At 49.5% G+C, this 25,938-nt stretch overlaps 1 protein-coding gene across 4 annotated transcripts in view; it reads left to right on the forward strand.

Annotated features, from left to right (window-relative positions):
• The window catches only part of AP2A2 (adaptor related protein complex 2 subunit alpha 2), a 65,297-nt gene that overhangs the window by 11,798 nt on the left and 27,561 nt on the right, over positions 1-25,938 (forward strand). For 2 of the 4 annotated variants that reach the window (XM_057552439.1, XM_057552440.1), the window contains exons 2-4: positions 14,869-14,937; positions 24,012-24,154; positions 25,544-25,737. In XM_057552439.1, coding sequence (XP_057408422.1) covers positions 14,869-14,937; positions 24,012-24,154; positions 25,544-25,737 — 406 coding nt within the window. Of the gene's footprint in view, positions 1-10,369; positions 10,505-14,868; positions 14,938-24,011; positions 24,155-25,543; positions 25,738-25,938 lie in introns of those variants that run through there. The other 2 variants (XM_007171170.2, XM_057552441.1) reach the window with 2 other exon arrangements.

Here is a 25,938-nt window from a genome sequence, read left to right on the forward strand (position 1 = left end):
CCCTCTTCCTGCCCTTCCCCTTTGGTAATTGTAAGTCTGTTCTCTATGTCTGTGAGTCTTTTTTTTTTGTAAATAAGTTCATTTGTATCATATTTTAGATTCCACATATAAGTGATACCATGTGATATTTGTCTTTGCCTGACTTACTTCACTTAGTATGATCATCTCTTAGTCTGTCCATGTTGTTGCAAATGGCATTATTTCACTCTTTTTCATGGCTGAGTAGTATTCCATTGTATATATGTACCATATGTATACCCATTACTCTGTCGATGGACACTTAGGTTATTTCCATGTCTTGGCTATTGTAAACAGAGCTGCTATGAACATTGGGGTGCATGCGTCTTTTTTTTTTAATATAAATTTATTTATTTATTTATTTTTGACTGTGTTGGGTCTTCATTGCTGCGCGCGGGCTTTCTCTAGTTGTGGCGAGCAGGGGCTACTCTTCATTGCAGTGCGCGGGCTTCTCACTGCGGTGGCTTCTCGTTGCAGAGCACGGGCTCTAGGCGCACGGGCTTCAGTAGTTGTGGCACACGGGCTCAGTAGTTGTGGCTCGTGGGCTCTAGGGCACAGGCTCAGTAGTTGTGGTGCACGCACTTAGTTGCTCCACAGCATGTGGGATCTTCCCCGACCAGGGCTCGAACCCATGTCCCCTGCATTGGCAGGCGGATTCTTAACCACTGTGCCACTGGGGAAGCCCTGCATGTGTCTTTTTGAATTGGAGTTTTCTCTGGGTATATGCCCAGGAGTGCGATTGCTGGGTCATGTGATAGCTATTCTCCATAGTGGCTGCACCAATTTACATTCCCATCAGCAGTGGAAGAGGGTTCCCTTTGCTCCACATTTTTTTTTTTGGCCCCACGTGCGGCACGTGGGATCTTAATTCCTCGACCGGGGGACCAGGGATTGAACCTGTGCTCCCTGCATTGGAAGTGTGGAGTCTTAACCACCGGACCGCCAGGGAAGTCCCCCTTTTCTCCACATTTTGAGGGCTTTCTCTCTCTCTCTCTTTTTTTTTTAATTGAAGTATAGTTGATTTACAATGTTGTGTTAGTTTCAGGTGTACAGTAAAGTGATTTAGTTATACATACATATATATCTATTTTTTAAAAGATTCTTTTTCCTTATAGGTTATTACAAAATATTGAGTATAGTTCCCTGTGCTATACAGTAGGTCCTTGTTGGTTATCTATTTTATATATAGTAGTGTGTATATGTTAATCCCAAACGCCTCATTTATCCCTCCCTGCCCCCCTGAGGGCTTTATTATTGTCTGAGTGCTCCTCTTTTGGTGGTATCTGGTTCTTAAAGCTGTGTTTTCTTTTATTTATGTAAGAATATTGATTGTTTTGGAGTTTCCTTCTCTCCGTAGCCTCTTTACTCTGCATTCTTTTCCTGCAGGTTTGTTTTGGTCTCTGGCTCGTGCTGTGAGACCGTCCTGGACGCCTGGTGGTCCGTGTCTGTCCACTCACGTGGACCAGCGTCAGCCAGCACGGGTGGGGCTTTGGTGGAGGCCTCTCTGTGTGGTGATGGGTGGGGGCTCCCAGTTTCACGGAGGGAAGCTGCGTGGCAGCCGTGTTCTCCAGAAGAAGTTCCGGGCTCCGCTCCGGCTCGGTGGGGGGAGTGAGTGTGGGGAGCCCGGCGGGTCGTCCTGGGTGTGGGCGTCTCGCCGTTCAGGGAGTCCGTCGCTCACTCGTGTTTCCCGAGTGTGGAGCTTCACCCCAGCCCGCGGTGGCGTCACCAGGCCTAGAGCTCCTGTGTTCCTGCTTTTCCAGAGGGCGGGCCTGTTGCCTTCTGCTGGGATTAGGGGTACAGGTGGCCTGGCTCTGGGGTCCGGTGGAGGGGCCTGCGGCTCCTTACGTGGACTTCAGGCCACTTCCTGATAGCCGCCTCCTGAGGCACCTGCCGTCAGGTTCTGTGACGGACAAGGTTTGCTTTTTACTGGTTCCCCCTCTTGCGGGCGGCTGGGTCCCAGTCTGCTCTGTCAGGCTGAGTCAGTGAAGCACTTGGCCATCTCCTTCCAGTGTCCAGAGCTGTTGTGGTGACTGCTCTCGCGCTCTTGTCATACAGTTTTCTCCTTTTAAATAAATTTTTGACTAATTTTATATGTTACACACACACACACACACACACCAACCATGCAGACGTTCATAACCTTTGGATTTATACTTTGGATTAACCACTCCTTGAGGGAAGGTCTTTGGAGAGAATAATTTGACTTTCTGCACTTTTACCTTCTACTTCCTAAGTGGAGCAATAATACCTTTTATTATTAAATTAATTTGGGTGGGTGGTTCTCACTATGCAGCTCGTTTGGCACTAGTTTCTAAGCAGAACTTTAAAGAGAACATGTGACTCTGTGGCACTTACTTCTTACTTGAGGAAGGCAAGCTGGGTGGGCCTTGTTCTCCGCGAACAGAACACTGCAGCCTGTACTTCTGCACACCTACTTCTTGTGGTTCAGTTTATAGGGCTCTTGAGACTCAGAAATCAAAGCAGGGGAGATAGGCATCTCATAGGATTTTTTTTTTTTTTTTTTTTTTTTTTTTTTTTTTTTTAATATTTATTTATTTATTTATTTATGGCTGTGTTGGGTCTTCGTTTCTGTGCGAGGGCTTTCTCTAGTTGTGGCAAGCGGGGGCCACTCTTCATCGCGGTGCGCGGGCCTCTCACCATCGCGGCCTCTCTTGTTGCGGAGCACAGGCTCCAGACGCGCAGGCTCAGTAATTGTGGCTCACGGGCCTATCCGCTCCGCGGCATGTGGGATCCTCCCAGACCAGGGCCCGAACCCGTGTCCCCTGCATTGGCAGGCGGATTCTCAACCACTGCGCCACCAGGGAAGCCCCTCATAGGATTTTGTTTCATAGACATGGTCTGTGTTAATGAGGCAGTTACTTGCCGGTGGTGGAATATAGTAAATGGAAATTTGTTTTTGTGGTGAAGTCAGTGGATTCTATTATGGGTAATGATGAGTCAGTCCAGGAGAGCTTGGATACTTAACTTTTCCAAAGAGTTACTTTAAACCCTGAAGTGAAACTTTTAAAAATAGAAATATTTTTAGAATATACTTCATCATGGTGGAGGATGGAAGGGAGACTCCCTTAGGTAGGGTGTTCATAAAGGGCCTCTCTGAGGACGCAGCATGTGAGCTGGGTCCTGAGGGGAGAAGGGCCTGGGGTAGTCTAGGGCTAGTTCTGCTTCAGGACCTGAAAGCCAAGTGCAGCTGGAGCATCATGAGTGAGAGGGAGAGGAGCAGAAAGGAGCCAGATTGCTGGGCCTTGGAGGCCCTTCCCTGACGGGAAATCTGAGTTCCTCTTAGGTGTCCTGTAGGAGGCGGCTGAAGAGAATCAGGTGAGTGACAGGTCTACCTGTATGTGAAGATCACCCTGGCTTCTGTGAGGAAATAGATTGGAGGAGGCCGGAGTGGAAGGTGGAAGTTGCTACAGTCCACACAAGAGACGTTGGTGCCAGTGGAGGTGGTGGGAATAGAGTCTTTTTCTGGAGGAAAAATGGACAAGACTCCCTGATAGGATGGATGTAAGGGAGAGGGAGGGCCTCAAGAGAGAGTTTTCTGTTGGAGATGAAAACGTCACCCGCATTGGTGGCAATTCTGGTGCTCAGTAAATATTAGTTGTTTCCTAGCTCAACTGCTTAAAAGCTCTTGGGGCAGTTTTTAGCACAAGTACTCAGATGTCTGCTGCTGTCATTGAGCACACACTCTACACTGGGTGTGCATTCCTCACCAGATATCTGTTGAGCACCTATTAAATGCCAGGGGCTATAGTGGTGAATAAAACACACAGAACTGCCTACTCCTATGGAGCTTACATTCTGGTGGATGGAGATAGAAAATAAAAAGAAAATCGTATCGTATGTTAGAAGATAATAAGTACAAGAGAGAAAAATTAAGGAGAGAAGGTGATGGGGAACATGGGGCTGTGGGTTTTCAACTTCAAATAGGGTGACCAGGATTGGTCTTGCTTTAAAGGTAACAGCTGAGCAAAAGACTTGAAGGCACTGGGTCATGTAGAAATTGGGGGGGGGTACATCTTAGACAGAGGGAACAGCAGGTACAAAGGCCTTCACTGGGGGGGAGAGATAACCAGTGTATGGAGGAAATAGTAGGAGGCTGTGTGTCTGCAATAGGGAGCCAAGAAGGAGGTTAGGTAGAAGGTTAGGTCGGGGGTATTGGAGGTGGGGAGACGGGGGTCATAGGGCCTGTGTAGAGCATTGTAAAGGTCGTGGCTGTTTTCTTCTCACATGATAAACACTGAAGATAATGAGACATGATCTCTCTCCTCAGAGTAGCTCAAGCCCTTGTATCGCAGAGTGGTAAGTGTGTGAGATGAATAGTGAAAGTGAGGGATGGTCAGCTCAGCAGGATGGGCTGCAGATGGTCAGGAGAGGGTGGTCAGGCATCGTGACATGGGGTAATGCCTGGCCTGGGTCAGGTCTTGCTGAGCTGACAGGGTGTAGGGGGGTGGTCCATGAAAGGGGGGAGCACCATGCGTCACACTGCAGAGCGGCGTGAGTGGCAGCGGGACACACTCAAGGAGTTGTGGGTGGTTCCTGGAATGAGTAGTGCCTGGTGGGTCGGGGGATGTGGCAGGAGAACAAGGTGGGAGGAGCAGAGGCCATAGCCAGGTCATGGGGGACTTCCTCTGTGGGGCGTGGACCATTGACATATCTTAAACAGGAGAGTGACACTATACAATTTATTTTTTTATCAGTAGAATAATAATTTTGAATGCGAAGGATGGATTTTAGACTAGGTTTAAAGGCAGGAAAGCCAGTTAGGAAAAGATTGATTGCTCTGGTCTAGAGGAGATGGCAAGGGTCTGAATCAAGGCAGTAGGAGTGGAAAGGTAGGGGTGGATTTTGGAGATACACAAATCAGAATTGACAGGGGGGGGGGCGAATGGTAAAGTACTCTTTACTCATAGTGGCTTTGACTGTATAGCAGAAACGCCATTTAGTAAGAATGGTGGAGTGAGGACCTCTGTAAATCTACTCCTCCAGAAAAGCAGTGAAAACACTGGTAAAAATGGTCAAAATAAACATTGTTGGAACTCTGGAAATGAACCAAAGGTTGACATAATCTCAGGAAGATTTATTCAAGAAAAACTGCTGAACCTCCAACTTGACCTACTGTCATTCTCCTCTCCCATGATCTGTGGTAGCATTGAAAGCCATCAGCCTTACAGCCATGGTAACTGTGAAAACCAGCAGCATTGCAGCCATTGGAAGGGACAGATGAGATTTGGAGCCCCTCAAAAGTCCTCTTCTCAGAGTGTTGTTACTCTGACTGGCCTTGCAGCTTTCTGGAAAAGCCCCATTTGCAGAGCTGTCATTATTTGATCTCACTCACTGGGAAGAGCCCTACCCTTAGTGTCTTTGTGGCGAACGATCAGTGGCGGTTAATATCACAGTTGGGGGCAAACAAGAGCCTGGCCAAAATCTTAGAAGAAAGATACGAAGAATGACATGCTGTTAGGGGGCTTTGAAAAGCTCTGATAGATTCCTGTGGATCTCGAAGGCTGCACGGAGGCAGGACTGTGTATATGCTTAGGAAAGACTTGAGAGGGCCATAGTCTCTCACCTCTCTCTAATCTTGAGTTCCTCCACAAATAAGAAGTGAAGGCAAAGGCAGAGTTATAGCTGCCTGAGTATCGAAGGTGTGCCTCAGCACTCGCACAGTTTCTTGGCAGTGTCTGGGACACTTATTAGTTCAGCACATTTAAAGAAATTCCTGACCAATCATTAACTGACCACTAAGCTAACTGAGCAAAGACTTATAGTAACTGTAAACTATAGGGAATTGTAGACTTTACAGAACTAGTTGAGGAAAGTCACTAAACAAATAACTATAGCAACAACAGTCCCTGGGAAAGAGGACAGTCTGAATTCCAGGGTTGCCACAGTGTATTACCTGAAATACTAGTTTTCAGTAAGAACTTAGGAGATGCACAAAGAAACAGGAAAATATGGTCTATACACAGGAAAAAAGTAGTCAATAGAAACTATCCTTGAAAGGGTCCAGATGTTGGACTTAATAATACTAGGCAAGGACTTTAAATTGGCTACTATAAATATGTTCTAAGAACTAAAAGATAAAAGAAACTATGTCTAAATAATTAATGTATGAGAATATCTTACCAAGTAGAAGCTATCAATAAAAAGGTAGAAATTATTTTAAAAAAACCACCAAATAGAAATTCTGGAGTTGAAAATACAATAACTATGAAAAATAAAATAACTATGAAAAAATGAAAAATTCACTAGAGGGGCTCAACAGTAGATTTGAACTGATAGAAGAAAGAAATCAGTGAATTTGGGAATAGGTTTGTTAATATAATTAAATTAAGATCTCTATTAAGGTAAGTTCAGATCCAATCTGAGGAACAGAAAGTAAAAAGAATGAAGAAAAATGAACAGAGCCTCGGAGACCTGTGGAACACCATCAAGTGTACTGATACACCCATAACTGGAGTCCCATAAAGAAAGAAGTAGGGGGAAGATGCAGAAAGAATATTTGAAGACATAAACTCCCCAAATTTGGTGACAAACATTAATCTACATATCCAAGATGACCTCCAAATAGGATACACTCAAGGAGATCAATACTTAGACACATCATAGTCAAACTGTTGAAAGAAAAAGGAAAAAAAATTTTTTTTTTGGGCGCGCCGTGCGGCTTGCAGGATCTTAGTTCCCTGACCAGGGATTGAACCCAGGCCACGGCAGTGAAGGCACCAAGTCCTAACCACTGGACTGCCAGGGAATTCCCTAAAATTAAGTTTGTATCAAGCTAGATTGTTTTAAGTTAAGTGTTGATTATAATCCCCTAATCCCCAGGCAATTACTAGGAAAGTAACTAAAAAAAAAAAGTAAAAGAAACAAGTGAATTGAAATGGTGCACTGAAAAATTCTTCTTAATGCAAAAGAAGACAATGATGGAAGAATGCAGGAACATGACAGAAGACATATAGAAAACAGCAACATGGCAGATGTAAGCCCTACCTTATCAGAAACTATCTTAAATGTAAATGGATTAAACCCTCAAATTAAAAGGCAGGATTGGCAGAATGGGTTAAAAAAAACATGATCCGACTAAATGCTTTCTTCGAAAGACACTATAGATTAAAAGATGCAAACAAAAGATACTAGTGAAAGGAAGAAAAATGATGAGCCTTGCAAATAGTAACCAGAAGAGAGGTGGAGTGACTATACTAATAATCAGACAAAACAGACTTCAAGACAAAAATTGTTATTAGAGTCATAGAACGACATTTTACTGTGGTAAAGCGTCAGCCCCTCAAGAAGATACATCGACTCTTTTTTTTTCTTTTTTTTTTTGGCCGAGCCTCAAGCCTTGCAGGATCTTAGTTTCCCGACCAGGGATTGTATCCGGGCCCATGACAGTGAAAGCGCCGAGTCCTAACCACTGGACCACCAGGGAATTCCCAATTCTAAACATATTCATACCTAATAACAGAGCTCAAAATGCATGAAGCAAAATACATGAAGAGGGACTTCCCTGGTGGTGCAGTGGTTAAGAATCCACCTGCCAATGCAGGGGACACAGGTTCGAACCCTGGTCCAGGAAGATCCCACATGCTGCGGAGCAGCTAAGCCTGTGCGCCACAACTACTGAGCCTGCACTCTAGGGCCCACAAGCTGCAACTGCTGAGCCCGCGTGCCGCAACTACTGAAGCCCGCGCGCCTAGAGCCCATGCTCCACAAGAAGAGTAGCCACCACACCGAAATGAAGAAGAGCCCCTGCTCGCTGCAACTAGAGAAAGCCCATGCTCAGCAACGAAGACCCAACGCAGCCAAAAATAAATAAATAAATAAATAAATAAAATAAATTTTAAAAAATACATGAAGAATTGAAGGGAGAAATAGACACTTCAACAATAATAATTGGAGACTTCAATACCCTGCTTTCAGTAAGAGATACAAGTAGACAAAATCAGCAATGAATAGAAGACTTGAACAACACTAAGTCAACTAGACCTAACAGACATCTATAGACTGCTCCACCCAACAAGTGCAGAATATACACGTTTTTCTCAAGTGCATATGGAACATTCTTCAGAGTAGACTGTATGTTAAGCCATAAAAAAAAAGCCTCAGTAAATTTAAAAAGATTGAAATCATATGAAGTGTGTTTGCCAACCACAATGGAATGAAATTAGAAATCAGTAACAGGAGGAAATTTGGGAAATTCACAAATATGTGGAAATCAAACACCCTCCTAAATAACCAGTGGGTCAAAGAAAAAAACACAAGGGAGATTAAAAAAATAAGTGAAAATAAAATCACAACACACCAGGGGCTTCCCTGGCGGTCCAGTGGTTAGGACTCCGCGCTTTCACTGCTAAGGGCCCGGGTTCGATCCCTGGTCAGGGAACTAAGATCCCTGCGAGCTGTGTGGTGCAGCCAAAAAAAAAAAAAACCAAACAACCCACAATGACATACCACTTCACACACACTAACTAGGATGGCTAGAATAAAAGTGATGGACAATAGCAAGTGGAGAAATTGGAACCCTCGCTCTTTTATAGTGGTGATGTAAAATGGTGCTGCCTTTTGGGAAAACATCTTGTCAGTTCCTCACAGTGTTAAACACAGAATTGTCATATGACCCAGCAATTCTGCTCCTAGGTGTCCACTCGAGAGAAATGAAAATGTACGTTCACACAGAAACTTGTACACGAATGTTCATAGCAACATTATTCCTAATAGCCAAAAAGTGGTAACAAGCCCCAAATTCATCAAGTGATGAACAGATAACAAAATATGGTATATCCATATAATGTGATATTATTCAACAGAGAAAAGGGATGAGGTACTGATTCATGCTGCGTTGAAAACGCTATACTTGAAAACAATCATTGGGATTTCCCTGGTGGTCCAGTGGTTAAGACTCCGAGCTCCCAATGCAGGGGCCCGGGCTTGATCCCTGGTCAGGGAACTAGATCCCACATGCTGCAACTGAAGATCCTGCATGCCACAACTAAAGATCCCACACACGGCAATGAAGATCCCGAATGCCGCAGTAAGACCCCGTGCAGCCAAATAAATAAATAAATAAATAAATATAAAAAAACAACAACAACAACAATCACGCTATCTTTTGTAAGTGGTGAAAGAAGCCAATCACAAAAGAACGTATAAAGATTGTATTTATATGAAATGTTTAGAGGAGGTAAATCTATGGAGATGGAAAGGAGATTAGGGGCTGAGGAGGGAGGGGTTGGTGAATGACTGCTGTTGGGTGTGGTGTTTCTTTTGGGGGAGATGAAAATTTTCCAGAATTAGATAGTGGTGATGGATGCAGAACTCTGAATATACTCAAAGTCATTGAGTTACGTGATTTAAATGAGTGAATTGTTTGATACGTGAATTGTATCACACTAAAGCTGTTAAAATAAGATATACCTGTTAACATTTGTCAGGGTCAAACGTGGTTTTATCTTCTGTGGCATAGCAGCTTTTAATCTTCTTTGCAGTCTTTTGTTCCAGTCTGCTGTTGTTGAGGCTTTCTGTTCGGAGGCCCATCCTTCCTGTGCACAAATAAAGAGAAAACAGGGAGAACAGTCCCGATGATGTGCATGACAGCCTCCCGTGCAGGCTGCTCTGTGTGTGCTTTTTGATGGTCGTCTGTGCGGCCCTCATCTCAGCACTCTGTGGTGCCTCATGCGAAGAAGGAGAACTGAGGCTCAGCGAGGTTAGGTTGCTGGCCTGGGGACACGGCGGGGCATTCCAGGGCAGGCTTGCTTCCAGAGTTTGCTCTGCTTCCTGCTGTGCTGACCGAGTTCAGTATCATTTTAACAGTGATACCGTCCTTCAAAAATAGGCTTTTGTTTGCTCAGTTTTGGGCTTTGGGCTTACTCAGTGAAATCATTTTATGTAGAGACTAAACTTTATTTCGACCAAATTTTACTGTAAATTTCAGACTTCCTGCCGCGCGATTTTGGCGGTTTGGTGTGTTAGTTATAATAAGCTGTGATAGGCCCCTGTGCCCTTTGTCTGGAATCAGGCTGTTCCCAGAACACTAGCCCTGTCAGTTGATGAGCTCAGCTTGCAGGCCAGAAGAAATCGTTAACCAGCATGTTATTCCGGAAGAATGACCAGGGGAGGTCATTCTAGAAATCCAAGGGCTTTATTCAAAGCTTGTCCCCCTAGAGTGCGTTCTTTGCTATTTACTGGACCAAATTGTAGCTTGTTTTCGGTCAGTGGTTGTGGGACAGTCTAGGTTACTCATTAGCTACCAGAGCGCCGACATCCACTGTGGGAATTGCCTGTTAGAAGCTTGGTATTTTCTGTGGCCGACAGACCTGCCGCGTTTTAGGTGGAGACAGCATAGGGTGGCAGAGACCAGAGCCTCTTCAGTGTGGAACAGAGATCAAGCTACAGGCATGGCGAGGCTTGTCATCGTGTCCCAGCGACTCTGGCTGATGCCTTTACCCTGTTGGAATGGGCTTCAGAAGTCAGGGTAGGGCAGTGACCTCTCCCGTTCTCCCAGAGCTGATTCTTCATCTAGAAAGATTGGATTTATTGCTAGATCTGCTGCCAGCAGTGTGGGGTGGCTGGGCTTCTGTCGGGAGGGAAGTGCAGCTTGAGTGAGCACGAACTGGGGGTGGGGAAGGCCCCCAGGGCCTCAGCGCTTGCGTTTCTCCCAGGTGTCCTCACCACCGGGAGGAGGATGGCAGTTCGGTAAATTTCGGGCATAAGTTTGATTTGGACGCATTGATCTGTGTGTGGTGTCAGCCCCCCATGGCCATACTCGACTTTCTTTAAAGCCTCACCTTGGACAGGAGTGTGGCAACTGGAGCAATTCCCAAGGGTGTTCCCAGGGCTGCCGCTCAGGCACAGCCTTGCCCCGTTGGGTGGAGGCACCCCCACCAGCCGGCAAGGGCCAGCGTTTGTGGGCTTGTGTCCTTGGCCCCCGAGGTCTTGTCTCCCCTGTGTGATGAGGGCACTGTCCAGTCAGTGGACCAGGTCTCCAGCCCACACCTGAGCCCGCACCAGTCTGAGGTCTGAGGAAATCTGATTTTCTTCCTTGTATCAGCTGCTTTTTTTTCCAGATGTTCAAAAGATTTTTTTTTTCTTCTTCTTTTTTTCTTTTTCTTTTTTTTTTGGCCGTGCCGTGTGGCTTGTGGGATCTTAGATCCCCGTCCAGGGATTGAACCTGGACCTTGGCAGTGAGAGTGCAGAGTCCTAACCACTGGACTGCCAGGGAATTCCCAGGATTTTTTTTTTTTTTCTTTAAAGTCCAATAGTTTTATTAAAATATGTTTTGGTGTGTGTTGTTTGGGGTCGGTATTCCCAGGTACGTGGTTTGGTTTTTTATGTGGTTTTAAATCTTTTATTTACTTTGTTTAGTTTCAGGAAAGCTTTTTCAAATGACGCGCTTTAGGCCGTTGCACTGCTCAGTTGGCTGTCCTCCTCAGGGACTCCTACTGTCCACATGCTGCATCTTTGTCCATTTTCAGTATTTGCTACTTTCTCCTGTATCCTTTATCTCTTTATTCATTTCTTTTTGCTTTAAATAGTTTTGTTTCTTTTCATTCTTTTCATCTTCTGTTTCTCTCCAGACCTCTGTTGTGTTTATTTCTTCTTCTGTTCCTTCTGTTTCTTAATTTATTTTTAAAATTTATTTATTTTTGGCTGCATTGGGTCTTTGTTGCTGCACGCAGGCTTTTTCTCTAGTTGCGGCGAGCGGGGGCTACTCTTGTGTGCGGGCTTCTCATTGCGGTGGCTTCTCTTGTTGTGGAGCACAGGCTCTAGGCACGTGGGCTTCAGTAGTTGTGGCTCACGGGCTCAGTAGTTGTGGCACACGGGCTTAGTTGCTCTGCGGCATGTGGGATCTTCCCGGACCAGGGCTTGAACCCGTGTCCCCTGCATTGGCAGGCAGATGCTTAACCACTGAGCCACCAGGGAAGCCCTCCTTCTGTTTCTTATTCCTCTTTTTTTTTTTTTGGACACACCACGCAACTTGTGGGATCTTAGTTCTCTGACCAGGGATTGAACCTGGGCCCTTAGTGAGAGCGCAGGGTCCTAACCACTGGACCACCAGGGAAGTCCCTCTTATTCTTCATTTTTGAAATGATTTTTTAAATTTCTAATTTACCTGATTTCTCTTACCTAACATCTGAGTTTTTCTATGGGGTTTTAAGTGTCTTCCCTGTTTTTCTTACTGTTCTCCAGCTTGTTTGGAGATGGAGGCCCCAGTGTTGCTCTGGTCTGTGCGCTGTCTGTCTGCTGGGTGTTGCTTTGCTCTTCCGCCTCTTGCTTGTCGTCTCTGTGTGGAGTGTAACTTGCTTGTTTCACGTGGAGTTCGTCCTCTGGGCTGTGGCAGGGTTGGGGGGCAAGGTCCAAGGTGGCTTTCCTGCCACACAGACTCCCTCCTCCACCGTCTTCACCAGGCGGTGCTTCCGGGCTTTCCTGGGCCCTGTCCACCAGCCTCTGTGGCCCTCCCTGTCCCTTGTCACCGTGCCAGCCCCCGGTGCTCACGCTGCGCCCCGTGTACCCCCGGATCTGTCTGGGGCTCTCCCTTCTACCTCCCCTTGCCCAGATGTATTGCTGTGAGGTCTTGTGGCTTTTAGTGGTTTCCCTTTTGAGGGAACTGTGCTCAGAGATGCGGAGTCATTTCCACTTGGCTGCAGAGTGAATCAGAGTCTGCTTTTGTCCTCGGACCCCTGTGCCTCTCCTCTGGGGGAGCCTGACCTCCCCTGATTGAAACAGATGTGTGTGTGTTTGCTGTAAATGGGCTGATTTTAAAAAAGCTTTGGTTGGAAAGCCCTAGCTTCTTGCCCAGCCCTGGTCTTGTTGCACAGAGGGAGTGCAGCTTATGCATTGGCTTCTGTTTCTCCTGCTGGTTACCCCTAAACTCCAAACTACATGCTTTTGGTTTTATTTTGTGATGTACCAGTCTCGGGTCATAGCTATAGATCCCTGTAGTTTGTTTAGCATGATGCCCCCTATCCACTACCTCCTAATCTTTTTATGATTTCTGCTCTGGATCTGACCCGTCTTGACGCTGCACAACACGAGTTCCTGCCACGCAGGGGTCTCTGTTTCCCTTGGGCTTGGGCGGGTAGAGCAGAGTGTGAGTACCGGAGAGCAGCACAGACACACAGGTTCCTGCACCCTTGTGAGAAGCACACGCGCACACAAATGTGCACACGCAGGCACGCACACTTGCACACACACGTGGGCCCTCCTGTGCGCCGTGCTCCGTCCACACTCAAGCCAGGCTGTGGGCAGGAGGCGCCCATGACCTTGTTCTCGTGGCCCTTTCAGTCAGGTCAGAAAAGCCTACTTCAGCAAAGGTGTTACTTTTTCAGGAAAACTTAAGAAAAAACTTGCCCTTAACCCGCCGCCCCAGGGCATCAGGCCCGCTGCCCTACACAGTGCCCCCTTGGGTTCTCGGGGCGCCTCTTCCAGATGAGGAAGTGGGCACAGCTGGGAGCTGTCTCCCCGCAGGGCACTGAGGGCTGAGAAGGAGGGTCAGGGTCCCCTCCTGGCTGCCCCCCTGTTCCCCAGAGCCGCCTGCCGGGCCTGTTTTGTTAAAGATCTGCAGCCCCCCCCCCCACTTGGAACGGCAGCTCCCGAGGGCAGGATGTGTTGTTTTAACCTAAGTCCTGGCACCTTGAACAGCACCTGGGGGTAGCCTGCCTCTGTGCCCTGTCTGGGCCAGGGGCTTTCTAGGGTAGGAGTGGCTCAAAGGAGGGTTCCGTTACACTTGGGCAGATGTTAAACCCTGTTTATTAGCGAGTTAGTCGTGAAAGATAATGTGTTGTGGGAGTGCCCTGGGGAGTGGGAGGCTGCCTCACTGCGAGGTGAGATAAGCTCCAAGAGCGGCAGTGAGGGAGGCTGGGCGGGTGGGCGGCGAGTCTGCAGGACGGCCTGGCGAGCCCAGCGTGTGGGCACCTGTGAGGCCCCAGCCTGGCAGTGCTCCAGTGCGGGTGGTTGCTGTGGCAGCCTTTCCTTCCCCTGGGAATAGAGTCACCGAGCCAGGGGCTAGCCTGGGGAGGGCCTTTAATAGTGAACTTCATTCCTGCTTTCCAGAAGCGATGGAAATTTACACAAGTGTGAACTTACAACTCACCTGCCCTGTGTGATGAACAGCTTCTTACATTTTTACAGTACTTGTTAAGATGTGCGGCCCTGGAAAAATGGTCTCTGCTCTCTAGGCCTGTTTCCACACCTAGTCAAGGTGGGCTGAAGCGGAACACACGTGCCAACACTTGTTGAAGGAAGGCCGAGTTAGCACTGGATGCAGGGCGTAGGGGAAGTGTGACTGTCATGTATTTGTTTAATGTACCTTCCATCCTTTTTTAATGTATTGGATGATTCCCAAACTTCATTGAATATTATGAAAGTGAACCTATCAGATTTTGTAGGTTGGTGAATTTCATAAAGAAAGAAAATTCGAAGCCTACAGTAGTTAAACCTTTATACTTTTTAAAATTATCTGTGGCAGTAAAAGTCAATTTTAGGAGTAAACTAGTAGCTGCTGATGATAGCTAGCACTGCTTTGAGAGTCTCCAGGTCCAGGACTGTGGCGAAAAGGCAGAGCTAAACGTGTGCTGTGGGGTGGCAACTCCCCTCTCCCCTGGGGGCTTCGTGGACTTGCCAGTCCTGGCGGGGAGGGGCCGCACCAGACTGGGTCAGAGCCCGGCTTCTGCCTCACCCACCTCCTGCCTGGCTTCAGGTGGAGGCCGGTTGCTTCTTTCCTTGGGCTCCTAAGAGCCGTGATTCTGCATTTAATTCTGATGTGTCTGTTTTGTCAGGGAGTGGGTGTTTGTTTAGAAATCAGTTAAAGCAAGATGCATTTGTGTTCTCTTTTTTTAGGCAAAAGTAAAGAAGCAGAAATAAAGAGAATAAACAAAGAGCTGGCAAACATTAGATCAAAGTTTAAAGGTAAGTGTTGAATCTTTGCCATGAAATGTTCTTTTGTCAAGTTTATGAAGTAGGGACTTCATCTCATCTTTATTTCTTTTTTGCTTCAAACCAAAGTGAAGGTGGCAGCACCGTTACTGTCCTGGCTTTGTTGGCGTTTCAAGTCAAGCCAGTGGTTAGTCTGGAGTCGTTCGATGGTTTGTGTAGAATTGATCAGACAGCGGGTCCCCTCCTGGGACCAGCCTTTTCCTGGAGCTGGAAGGACGCTTGTCTAGAGCGGCTGTCCCCCCCCCCCCCCCCCCCCCCCGCCCCGGGCTCGGCTCCGCAGGGTGCCGGAGTGCGTGAGCCAGTGGACCTGATGCAGGGTGTGCGTCTCGGGGGGGGAACTGCTCTGCGTAGGAGTCCTGCACGGTCCCCTAAGCTCGTCCAACGTGGACGTGTCTTCCTCTGCGGCGGTGGGTGACGCACCACGTTGTCGAATCCGCTCAGGGAGACAGCTGCTCTGCGAGCCAGGTTTTGGGGCGGGCGCCTCCCCTGAGCACCCTCACTTTGAGGACTTGTCAAGTGTAGAGTTTCAGTCTTGGGACATGTTTATGAAAGACTGGTTAATCCCTTAAGCCTTAATTTTTCAGTTGAGTTTTACAGATTTGAGACCTCGTTCAAGTCTCTGAGCAGACGTTAGCCACGGGAGTGACTGAAATTGCCCAGAAAGAATGAGTAGAGGAGGGGGCCAGGACCGAGCCCCAGGGAACGGGGGGCAGCAGAAGACAGGGTTTCTTGGGGTGGGAGCTTTTTCAGGGTTTGAGAATGGATGTCCTGTGTGATCAGATGATGCGAACACTCGTGGAATTTGAGTTGTTACTAACATATATCCCCTGCTGAGCCCTCGGAAGGTATTATGCTTTACTGTTAACCAGGCCCAAGGATCCGCTAAGAAGGTCTGTGAAACTCTGAAATTGTATGTGAAATGGTTTGGTTTTGTGTGTGTGTGTGTGTGTGTGTGTGTGTGTGTGTGTATGTGGGGGGTGGTCTATAACTTTCATTGCTTAAAAAATTTTTTTATATTTAGACTTAATTTTTTATAGAGCAGTTTAGGTTCCCAGCAAAATTGAGAGGAAGGTACAGAGATTTCTTGTACCCGCCCCGTCCCCACACATGCACAGCCTCCCCATTATCTGCTTCCCTACCAGAGCAGTTCATTGGTCACAGTGAACCTACATGGGCACGTCATCGTCACCCCAAATCGATACTTCACGTTAGGGTCCCTTCGTGTTGTACGTTCTGTGGGTGTGCACAGATGTACGCCGACAGTGCCCAGCATTATAGTCTCACACAGAGCACTTTCACTGCCCTAGGATCCTCTTGGCTCTCCTTATTCATCTCTCCCTCCCTCGACCCCTGGCGACCACTAACCTCTTTACTGTCTTGGTAGTTTTGCCTTTTCCAGAATGTCACAGAGTTAGAAGCATATGGTGTATGGCCTTTTCCCGTTGCCTTCTTTCACTTAGTTATACACATTTAAGGTTCCTTCATGTCTTTTAGTGGCCTGACAGCTCATTCCTTTTTAGCTGGATAATATTCCACTGTCCAGTGTACCACAGTTTCTTTATCCATCCACCTATTGAAGGACGTCTTGGTTGTTTTCAAGTTTTGGCAATTATGAATAAAATTGCTAAAAACATCAGTGTGCAGGTTTTAGTGTGGACGTAAGTTTTCAGCTCCTTTGGGTAAATACCAAGGAGCATGATTGCTGATCACATGGTGAGGGTATGTGTAGTTTTGTAAGAAACTGCCCAGCTGTCCCCCCCAGTGGCTGCACCATTCGCGTCCCCACCAGCGCTGGACGAGAGTTCCTGTTGCTCCACGTCCTCGCTGCATTTGGTGTCGTCAGTGTCTGGATTTGAGCTGCTGCGATAGTGTGTAGAGGTATCTGTACACACTATTTTATATCATATGCATTTATAATATTTTATCATATGCATTTTATCATATGCATTTTATAATATTTTATCATATGCATTTTATAATATTTTATCGTATGCATTTTATCATATGCATTTTATAATATTTTATCATGCATTTTATCATATGCATTTTATCGTACGCAATTATCATATTTTATCGTACGCATTTATCATATTTTATCGTACGCATTTTATCGTATTTTATCGTACGCATTTTATCGTATTTTATCGTGCGCATTTATCGTATTTTATCGTGCGCATTTATCGTATTTTATCGTGCGCATTTATCGTATTTTATCGTGCGCATTTATCGTATTTTATCGTGCGCATTTATCGTATTTTATCATATGCATTTTATCGTATTTTATCGTGCGCATTTATCGTATTTTATCGTGCGCATTTATCGTATTTTATCGTGCGCATTTATCGTATTTTATCGTGCGCATTTTATCGTGCGCATTTATCGTATTTTATCGTGCGCATTTATCGTATTTTATCGTGCGCATTTATCGTATTTTATCATGCGCATTTATCGTATTTTATCGTACGCATTTATCGTATTTTATCGTACGCATTTTATCGTATTTTATCGTGCGCATTTATCGTATTTTATCGTGCGCATTTATCGTATTTTATCGTGCGCATTTTATCGTGCGCATTTATCGTATTTTATCGTGCGCATTTATCGTATTTTATCGTGCGCATTTATCGTATTTTATCGTGCGCATTTATCGTATTTTATCGTGCGCATTTATCGTATTTTATCGTGCGCATTTATCGTATTTTATCGTGCGCATTTATCGTATTTTATCGTACGCATTTATCGTATTTTATCGTACGCATTCCCCTGATGACCTGTGACGTGGCGCATCCTCTCGCGTGTTCATCTGCCGTCTGTGTATCTTCTCTGGTGAGGGGTCTGGAACGTCCACTGCTTCCTGAAAGGGAGCGTATAATGTGGTGGTGAGAGCTAGGCTGCCCTGACTACCCCCAGCTCGCACCTGCTCTGATAGCCAGTTACTAGCTGGGTTACCCTGTTGAGCGACTTAACCCCTCTGCGCCTCTTTTCCCAGCCGTTAAATGGGGTGCTGATGGCCTCAGGCTGGGTTCTCTGTGAAGCAGGCCCTGCGATGGGGTTGGAGGACGGAAGATTGACTAGAGAGTGACACCGCGGATTAGAAACAGAGGAAGCAGGTTGGCTGGAGGCAGGGGACGCCGCAGATAGAGGTGTTGGTCTGTCAGCGTTGTCACTAGCCCTCGAGGGAGCTTCGGAGTGCAGACTGCCTGGTAGAGGGTCTGGCACGGGCTGGGGACGTTGCTTGGCCGTGGCTCGTAAGCCAAGGAAGGCAGATCCTGACCCCGACAGAGCTGACCCACTCCCGGCACCTCCAGGCCTCCGCTGAAGGGGCGGGTGGTGTCCGCTGCTGCAACTGTGTGCGTGTGTGTGGAGACACGGGCGCATTCCTGGGGAGGAACACAGCGCCTAAGAGATGTTCACCATGTGGTTAGAAGAGGGTGAACCTTCAAACTGTCTTTAAATGTTTGGGGACAAACGACTTCTGTAGTTTCTTCTGCCCCCCGAGCCTGTCTCAGCTGAGCCCTTCTGGGTAGGGAAGGAGGCTCGCTCTTCTCTGTTAACCTGTCTCAGCTGAGCCCTTCTGGGTAGGGAAGGAGGCTCGCTCTTCTCTGTTAACCAGTTGGCATTTATGGAGCGTGTGTGCCCTGAGTGGCAGCAGACAAGGGAAAACCTACTCCTTGTTCTCAGAAGTATGCGCTCTGGGGGCTGCACGTGCACTTCTCCGTCCGTGCTGTCCACCGGAAACGCAGGCACACGCTGAATTCTCAGTTTGCTGGTAGCCACATTAAAAAAGAGTAAGAAGCAGCAGATGAAACTAAATTTAATATATTTTATTTAATCTAGTGTACCTAAAATATTATCATTGCAGCATGTAATGCGTAGAAAAGGTTATTGAGATATTTTACATGTTTTTCATGCCCGGTCTTTGGAACGTCCCGCATGGAACACATGCAGTTCAGACCAGTGCAGGCCAAGTACTCAGTAGCCCCACGCGGCTGAAGCTGCCACGTCGGCTAGCGCACACCTCAAGCAACTCTTCCACTGGAAGCGGCTTAAAAAGAGACACGGTATTAAAAAAATCTTGAAAGCATCATAGAGCAAGAAGAGAAGAGAACTCGTGGCCCACGAAAGCAAGCAGAGCACTCGTCTCTCTGTGCCGGGAGGGAGTTTGCTAACCCCAGGGGAGCAGCCCTGAAACAGAGCCTGGTTTGGGTGACCTTCAGTGTCTAGAGGGGCGGTTGTCCATCAGGGTGATTTTGCCCCCAGGGGACAAAGGCCGTGGGGACTGGGGATGGGCGTGCTGCTGCCATCTAGTGGCTGGAGGCCAGGGAGGCCGCCGGACACCCCACTGCACACGGGACAGCCCCCCAGAACCAGCTGGCCTGAGGAGGCCCAGCGCTGAGGTTGAGTAGCTGGGGTCTAGGAGGGGAGCCATCCCAGAGCCCACAGCGTGAGGCCTTCTTCCATTTTAAACTGAGGCCCTAAAGGCAGTGCCCTTAGGGTAGGAGAGACCCGGGAGCGAGCCCGTCCTGCCCCAGACCTGCAGCGGGACTTCGCACGCAGTCCTCTGGAGGAAGAGGTTACCATCACAGGCTGAGTGATTCCTACAGGTAGCTTCTCAAGGATGTTGTCCAGCACCTAGTCACGGACAGTCAGGCACGCAAAGAGTCAAGACTGCACAGCAAGAACCAGCAGAGAAAGCAGAAACAGAATCACAGAGGCCTCCGAGACCAGGTTCAGATTACAGTGAAGAACTAGGTTTACTGTTTTTAAAGAAATAAAAGACGAACTTGAAAGTTTCAGTGGGAAGCTTGGGAAGTATAAAAAGTGACATAGCACATTTTGAAATAAGACCAAATGGAAATTCTAGAACTGAAAGATGCAGAACTAAAATGAAGAACTCGGGTGGCTATAACCAGAGGCGTGTTCTGAAAGATGGGTAAGGAAACAGCCCGTCCTGAATGCAAAGCAGCAGAGCGGGTGAGAGACACAGTCGTGTGGTCCAAAGGCCTGCAGGGTTAAGTGACCTCCTGGGAGGAAAGGGGGGCTGGTGTGACAGAACTTTCCAGAATTCATGAAATGCACTAAACCTCAGATTCAATAAACACAGTTACAATAAATAAATAAGATGAAATCTACACCTAGACACGCTATTGTGAAAATGCAGAAACCCAAGACGGGAAATCTTTGAAGTTGCCAGAGGGGGAGGAGATGGGCCGTCTTCACAGGGGCCTCGTGGAAGCCGACTTGTCACAGGGACGAGGGGCAGCGGAGCGGAGGATGGTCCCAAAGTGCTGGACAGTAGTAGCTGGCTAACAATGTCCTTTAAGAATGAGGCTAAAAAAGACCTTTGCCAGACAGAAAAGGAGAGTTTCCCATCAGAAGGCCTGTGCTGAAGGAGAGTCTAAAGGATGTGCTTCGGACCAGAGACAAATGGTCCCGGACGCAGACGGAGGAAAGGTGAAGTGGGCGTGCAGGTGAGTGCACAGGCTGCAGGTGGCCGTGGCATCTGGTGGAGTCCTTGACGGCAGACACACAAAGGTGGTGACGCTGGGGCAGGGCCCGGGGCCTCAGGGCAGCACCCGTGTGAAAGCCTTGCCCTTGACAGAGCCAGGCCATGCCCTCATGTGCGCTCTCGACCGCTGAGGGAGGACGTGGCGTCACCTTCTAGCCTAAGCTCGTCTCCCCGGGCAGGCCCAGAGCCCCTTGTGGGTGGGGCGCCCACCCTGCCCTGCCCTGCACACCCGCCAGCCCGGCCGGCCTGCTTGTGGAAGCCGCCGAGTGGGAGGTCATTAGGGCTGTAGTGGGCCTGCCCTCAACCTTGGAACCTCTAGAAAACAGCTGTTGTGTTGTCCTGCCCAGAGGTGGGAGAATGTCTTCTGGCTGGTGGCCTTCGGAGGTTTACCAGGTAACAGACGCTCACTTGCTCGTTCACTGCTGGGCGCTCACTCAGTCCCAGGTGCCAGGGGTAGAAGGATGAATAAAAAGCGTTTCCGTAAAGAATGTATGTTTTTACAGGTATAGAAAGACTTGGAAAAGCCACCCCATTTTATCGAGGGAACGCGAACGTATACGTATGGGGGGGCGCTGTTCCCTTCCCCGCCTGGCGGCCGTCACCTGGCTTCACCGCTTGCCGTCATTTTGCCCATGTTCTTTTTTTTTTTAAATAAATTTATTTATTTTATTTATTTATTTTTGGCTGTGTTGGGTCTTTGTTGCTGTGCACAGGCTTTCTCTAGTTGTGGCGAGTGGGGGCCACTCTTTGCCGCAGTGTGCCGGCTTCTCGTTGTGGTGGCTTCTCTTGTTGCGGAGCACGGGCTCTAGGTGTGTGGGCTTCAGTAGTTGTGGCACGTGGGCTCAGTAGTTGTGGTTCGCGGGACTCTAGAGCGCAGGCTTGGTAGTTGTGGTGCGCGGGCCCAGCTGCTTTGCGGCATGTGGGATCCTCCCGGACCAGGGCTCGAACCCATGTCTCCTGCATTGGCAGGCGGATTCTTAACCACTGCGCCACCAGGGAAGCCCCTTGCCCGTGTTCTTTCATCTTTTGCTCTTCTTTTTTTCCTGGGATATTTTGACAGTAATTTTTTAAAAATTGGTTTTCTGATATACAATTTGCTCACAATAAAGTTCACTTGTTTTAAGCGTGCGCTTTGAATTTTGGCAAAAATGCGTGTGTTTGTGCACCCACCCCCACAGACAAAACAGAGAACATTCCCACCCCCAAAATGTTCCCTCGTGTCCCTTTGCACCTAACCCCCTCCCTAGCCCCCAGCAGCCCCTGATCTGCTTTCTGTCATCGCACTTCTGCTCTTCCTAGAAATTTCTCATGAAAGGAATCGGGCAGCGCGAGGCCTCTGGTGTCTGCTTGCTGTGACTTGCGTTTGCGTTTGGGGTTTGCCCACGTCGTGGTGGGTTGCCCCACGGTGTGCTGGCTCGCCAGCGTGGGCGTCTGGGTTTGTTCCTGTGCTGACGGCTAGGCGTGGAGCTGCCGTGAGTCCTGGTGTGCGGGACTTGTGTGGACGCCTGGTGTCGTTCCCATTGGGAAGGTACCTGGGGATGGAGTGGCCGGGCCACGTGGAAGGTGGATGTTTAACCTTTTAAGAACCTGCCACACGTTTTCCAGAGTGGCTGCATCATTCTGTGCCCCCGCCAGCCGTGTGTGAGTTCCCAGTCCCTCCACATTCTTACCAGCACGTGGTATGGTTAATCTTTTAAATCTTGGTGTTTCTAGTGGGTGTGCAGTGACACCTTACTGTGGTTTTAATTTGCATTTCCCTTTTTTAACGACTGAATTCAGTTACGTGCTATGGAGAATGAAGACGACACCCAGGTCTGTGGGGATGCCGGGGAGGGAAGGGTTAACACCCTGGTACCAGCAGTTCTGAAGCATCTCACAGCCCACGGGGTGCTTCAGCTGAGCTCCAGAAAATGGCAGGGGCACCTTCCTTGTCCATCCTCGGCATCTTAGTCTGTTTACTTCTTTGAACATAAGAAGATACTCGTTGAGGGTTAGGGTCAGGGTTGAACGCCAGTCTCAGTGAGAGAAAGGGTGAAAAAGGATCACAGTTAAAAGTCCTCCAGAAGGATTTGGTCACCAGGGCTCAGATGCGTTTTCCTAGAGACACTGGCTCTTATCCCGTGTCACGGCAGCACCGGGGCCGAGACCCTTGACTGTTCTTGCCTGCGCTGTGGCCCTCACCTTCCTGTGCGCTTGGCCTTCAAGTGCGTGCGTCTGTAAGTCTCCCAGCGTTGGGCAGGGCTGTGGGAGGGACCCTGGGTCCAGGTCCTGAAGCAGCAGAGAAGGAGCCCCTTGGGCCTCCAGGCCGCATCCAGCACACAGTCTGGCCGGCCGTTCCCTGGGCTCTGAGTGGCAGGGACCACTCTCCAGGGGGTGAGAGGAGGGGGCGGCACTTTTGGCTTGCTTGTCAAAGGAGGCTTCCAGAGGTGATGGAATTCAGGCTGGTTCTTGAGGGGTGGCCGGGTGGGTAGGAGATGGGGGGCTGCTGCTTGCCGTGGGCTGCGTGTCCTGCGTCTGCAGATGCTCTCCCACGGAGACGGGGACGGGTCCCAGCCAGGAAGTGACAGAGCTGGGCTCCTCGAGTGCAGCAGGCAGATGAGCGAGTGGGGGTGGGGGTGGGAGCCAGACCTGGTCTGACGTTATGTTGTTTGGTCATTAAACCATATGCCAGTTTGCTGCTGGGAAGGAGGGAGGGTTTCTCAGAGCTCCCCAGTGTAAGGTGTCCAGCTGGCTGGCTGACTCGTGATCCACTGTCACCCCGGGAAATCTTGGTGGGGGGTCTTTCTTCTAGGCAGCGCTTTGAGGTCGGCCAGCGCTTGTCCCTGGAGCACGAGTGACCTGACCCCTTACCATGAGGAGCTTTGCTGTCCTTGTCGTCCTGGTTCCCGTGTCCGGTCCTTGACGCCCTGGCGGTGGCGTCACTGTGATGCTCGGAAGGCGGCCGGACTCTCTGGTTGTCACCTTTGTAGTCTGCTAAGGAACGTCTTACACTTCTCGGGGGAAATAAGAACCTCTGGTATTTAAAATGGCAGTGTTTAGTGGTCCTTTTTAAAATGGCATCTTATATTCTGCCAGCGACACGTCCTGAAGCCGCCTTGCTGTGGTCTCCTGTGAGAGGCGTAGTCGTGCTGTGATTAGGGTGAAGACACAGAAGCCCTTCTGGTCCTTTTGTGTGTGACTTTTAGGGTGGGTGATTTGTTCGAAAACTGGGTGTAATGAAAGATTATTTAGAATGTGTTCACCTGCCTGCCTAAATTAGTAAACGTGTTTAAAAGATTAAGCTGCTGGTTAAGACAGGGTGGCCCTGGCAAGGTTGTGGCGGGTGGGAGCGAGGCCCCGGGGCCGTCCTGGGAAGGCCGCGCTCCGGCTGCCAGGCAGGGGTTCTGGCTTCTGTTTTGTAAGGGAAGCCAGACATTAGGATTCCGACGTGCAGCACCTGGCTTAGCAACACCGTGCACGCACGACGCTGGCCTCCTGGAGGCCGGCCCCGCATGTCCCGCTGTCTTGTTTCTGCCCTGCCCCCGCCTCCTTTCCACAGGCGACAAGGCCCTGGACGGCTACAGCAAGAAGAAGTATGTGTGCAAGCTGCTCTTCATCTTCCTCCTGGGCCACGACATTGACTTTGGGCACATGGAGGCCGTGAACCTGCTCAGCTCCAACAGATACACCGAGAAGCAGATCGTGAGTGCGCGGGGGTGGGGGGGGTTTCTTCTCATCAGGTGGCCGTTCAGTGTCTTGCTCTTTCTCTGCACCTTCTGTCTAGTCTGGGGATTTCCCGTGGGTTTAGGCGGGAGCTGCACCAAACCCCCGTTTGACGCGAGGGGTGCCGTTTCCCATGGGTCCGCCTTAGAGGGCAGAGAAGAGCGTTTCCTTCCCCTCAGCGCCTTGCTGATGCGTGTCCCAGATGAGTTCACCCAGTGGCCCCTCCGGCCACTGCCTGTTTCTGAACCAGGCCCCACACCCACATGGTTTGAGAGCCAAGGGCAGGTGGGGGTCCTCGCCTTGCTCCCAGCTGGCCGGGTGCCTGGGCCCTGCCCACCCCAGGCTTTGTAATTGTAGCCCTGCATTCTCTTGGAGTAACGTTATTTGTATGTTTTCTTGAGTGTTACAAAGTAACATTTTCCTCTTGTCCAAAAATTTAACTTACAGAAAGTGAAAAAATACCCTAAATGCCCCAGGAGTTCTGTTAAGTATTGGTATTTACTCAACAGGAATTTATCGGGTGTCTGCCGGACCCAGCAGTGTGCTGGGGGTCCCTGGGGACATATGCCCATAAGCAGGTGTGGACCCTGCTCTGTTCCAGGGGGGAGACGGCATCAGACAGCCCCGTACACAGAGAATAGAGCTGTGGGCAGTGCCCAGTGAAAGAGGCGTGTAGAACCCTCCGGACCCTGAGAGGCGGGTGGCTAATAGGGAGGGCTTCCGGGGGGGCGTCCTGAGCTGAGACTGAGGCCAAGGGGTGCACCGGGGGCCAGGGCAGACAGAGCAGCAGCACCCAGTCAAGGCGCGTACGTGGAAGGGTGGAGCGGCTGGAACCCAGAGAAGGAGGTGAGCTCCTCCTGAGACCGACGGGGGCTGAGAGGTCAGCGTGCCCCTGCGTGGGGAGGGCGTGGACAGTGGGGGTGACAAGGGGCTGGAATTTGGCCTGGTGGTAAGCAGAAGCTGGGGCCCAGAGACGGAGTGGAGAGAGGGGAGAACGGCAGTCAGCCGGGTTGCTGGAAATCACCATAGTGTCCCCGTTCCAGCTGAGGCAGGCCTTTCCGTCCTGTTCAGGCTGTGGTGAGCACAGGTCCCCGTGGATGAGTGAGTGGGATGGGGGGCACCAAGGTGTCTGATGCCGGTGGGGACAGTGCCTCTTAGGTTCATCCCACAGAATCGTTCGCGGCGGAATCTGGGGGCAGAGCTGGCACGTTCAGCGGAAGGCAGCTGGGTCCTCCGTGGCCTGCCGGCGGCAGCGCCCCGAGCAGACTGAGACGGTGCTGGGGCTCGCCGAGGGCCGAGCACGTCTGCCTGGAGTGTGGGGCGCGCGGGCCGTCGCGAGCGCTGTGCTCTCGCCCCTCTGGAACCTAGGGCTACCTGTTCATCTCGGTGCTGGTGAACTCCAACTCGGAGCTGATCCGCCTGATCAACAACGCCGTCAAGAACGACCTGGGCAGCCGCAACCCCACCTTCACAGGCCTGGCCCTGCACTGCATCGCCAACGTGGGCAGCCGGGAGATGGCCGAGGCGTTCGCGGGGGAGATCCCTAAAATCCTCGTAGCCGGGTATGTGTCCGGTGCCCTGTTGAGAGTGTGGCCACCTCTCATGTTAAGTAGATCAACTGCGTGACCGCTGAAGGATTTACGGAGTGCGCTAACCTCCCCGTCTCACGTCTTACGTGGTGGGGAGACGGGGAGGCCAGGTGGACCTTCCGTCCAGGCAGAGGGAGCGCGGCCGTCCTGCAGGCACGGGGCCCCTTCTCGCCC

This window comes from Balaenoptera acutorostrata, chromosome 9 (assembly GCF_949987535.1).
Source record: "Balaenoptera acutorostrata chromosome 9, mBalAcu1.1, whole genome shotgun sequence".
Classification (NCBI taxonomy): Eukaryota; Metazoa; Chordata; class Mammalia; order Artiodactyla; family Balaenopteridae; genus Balaenoptera; species Balaenoptera acutorostrata.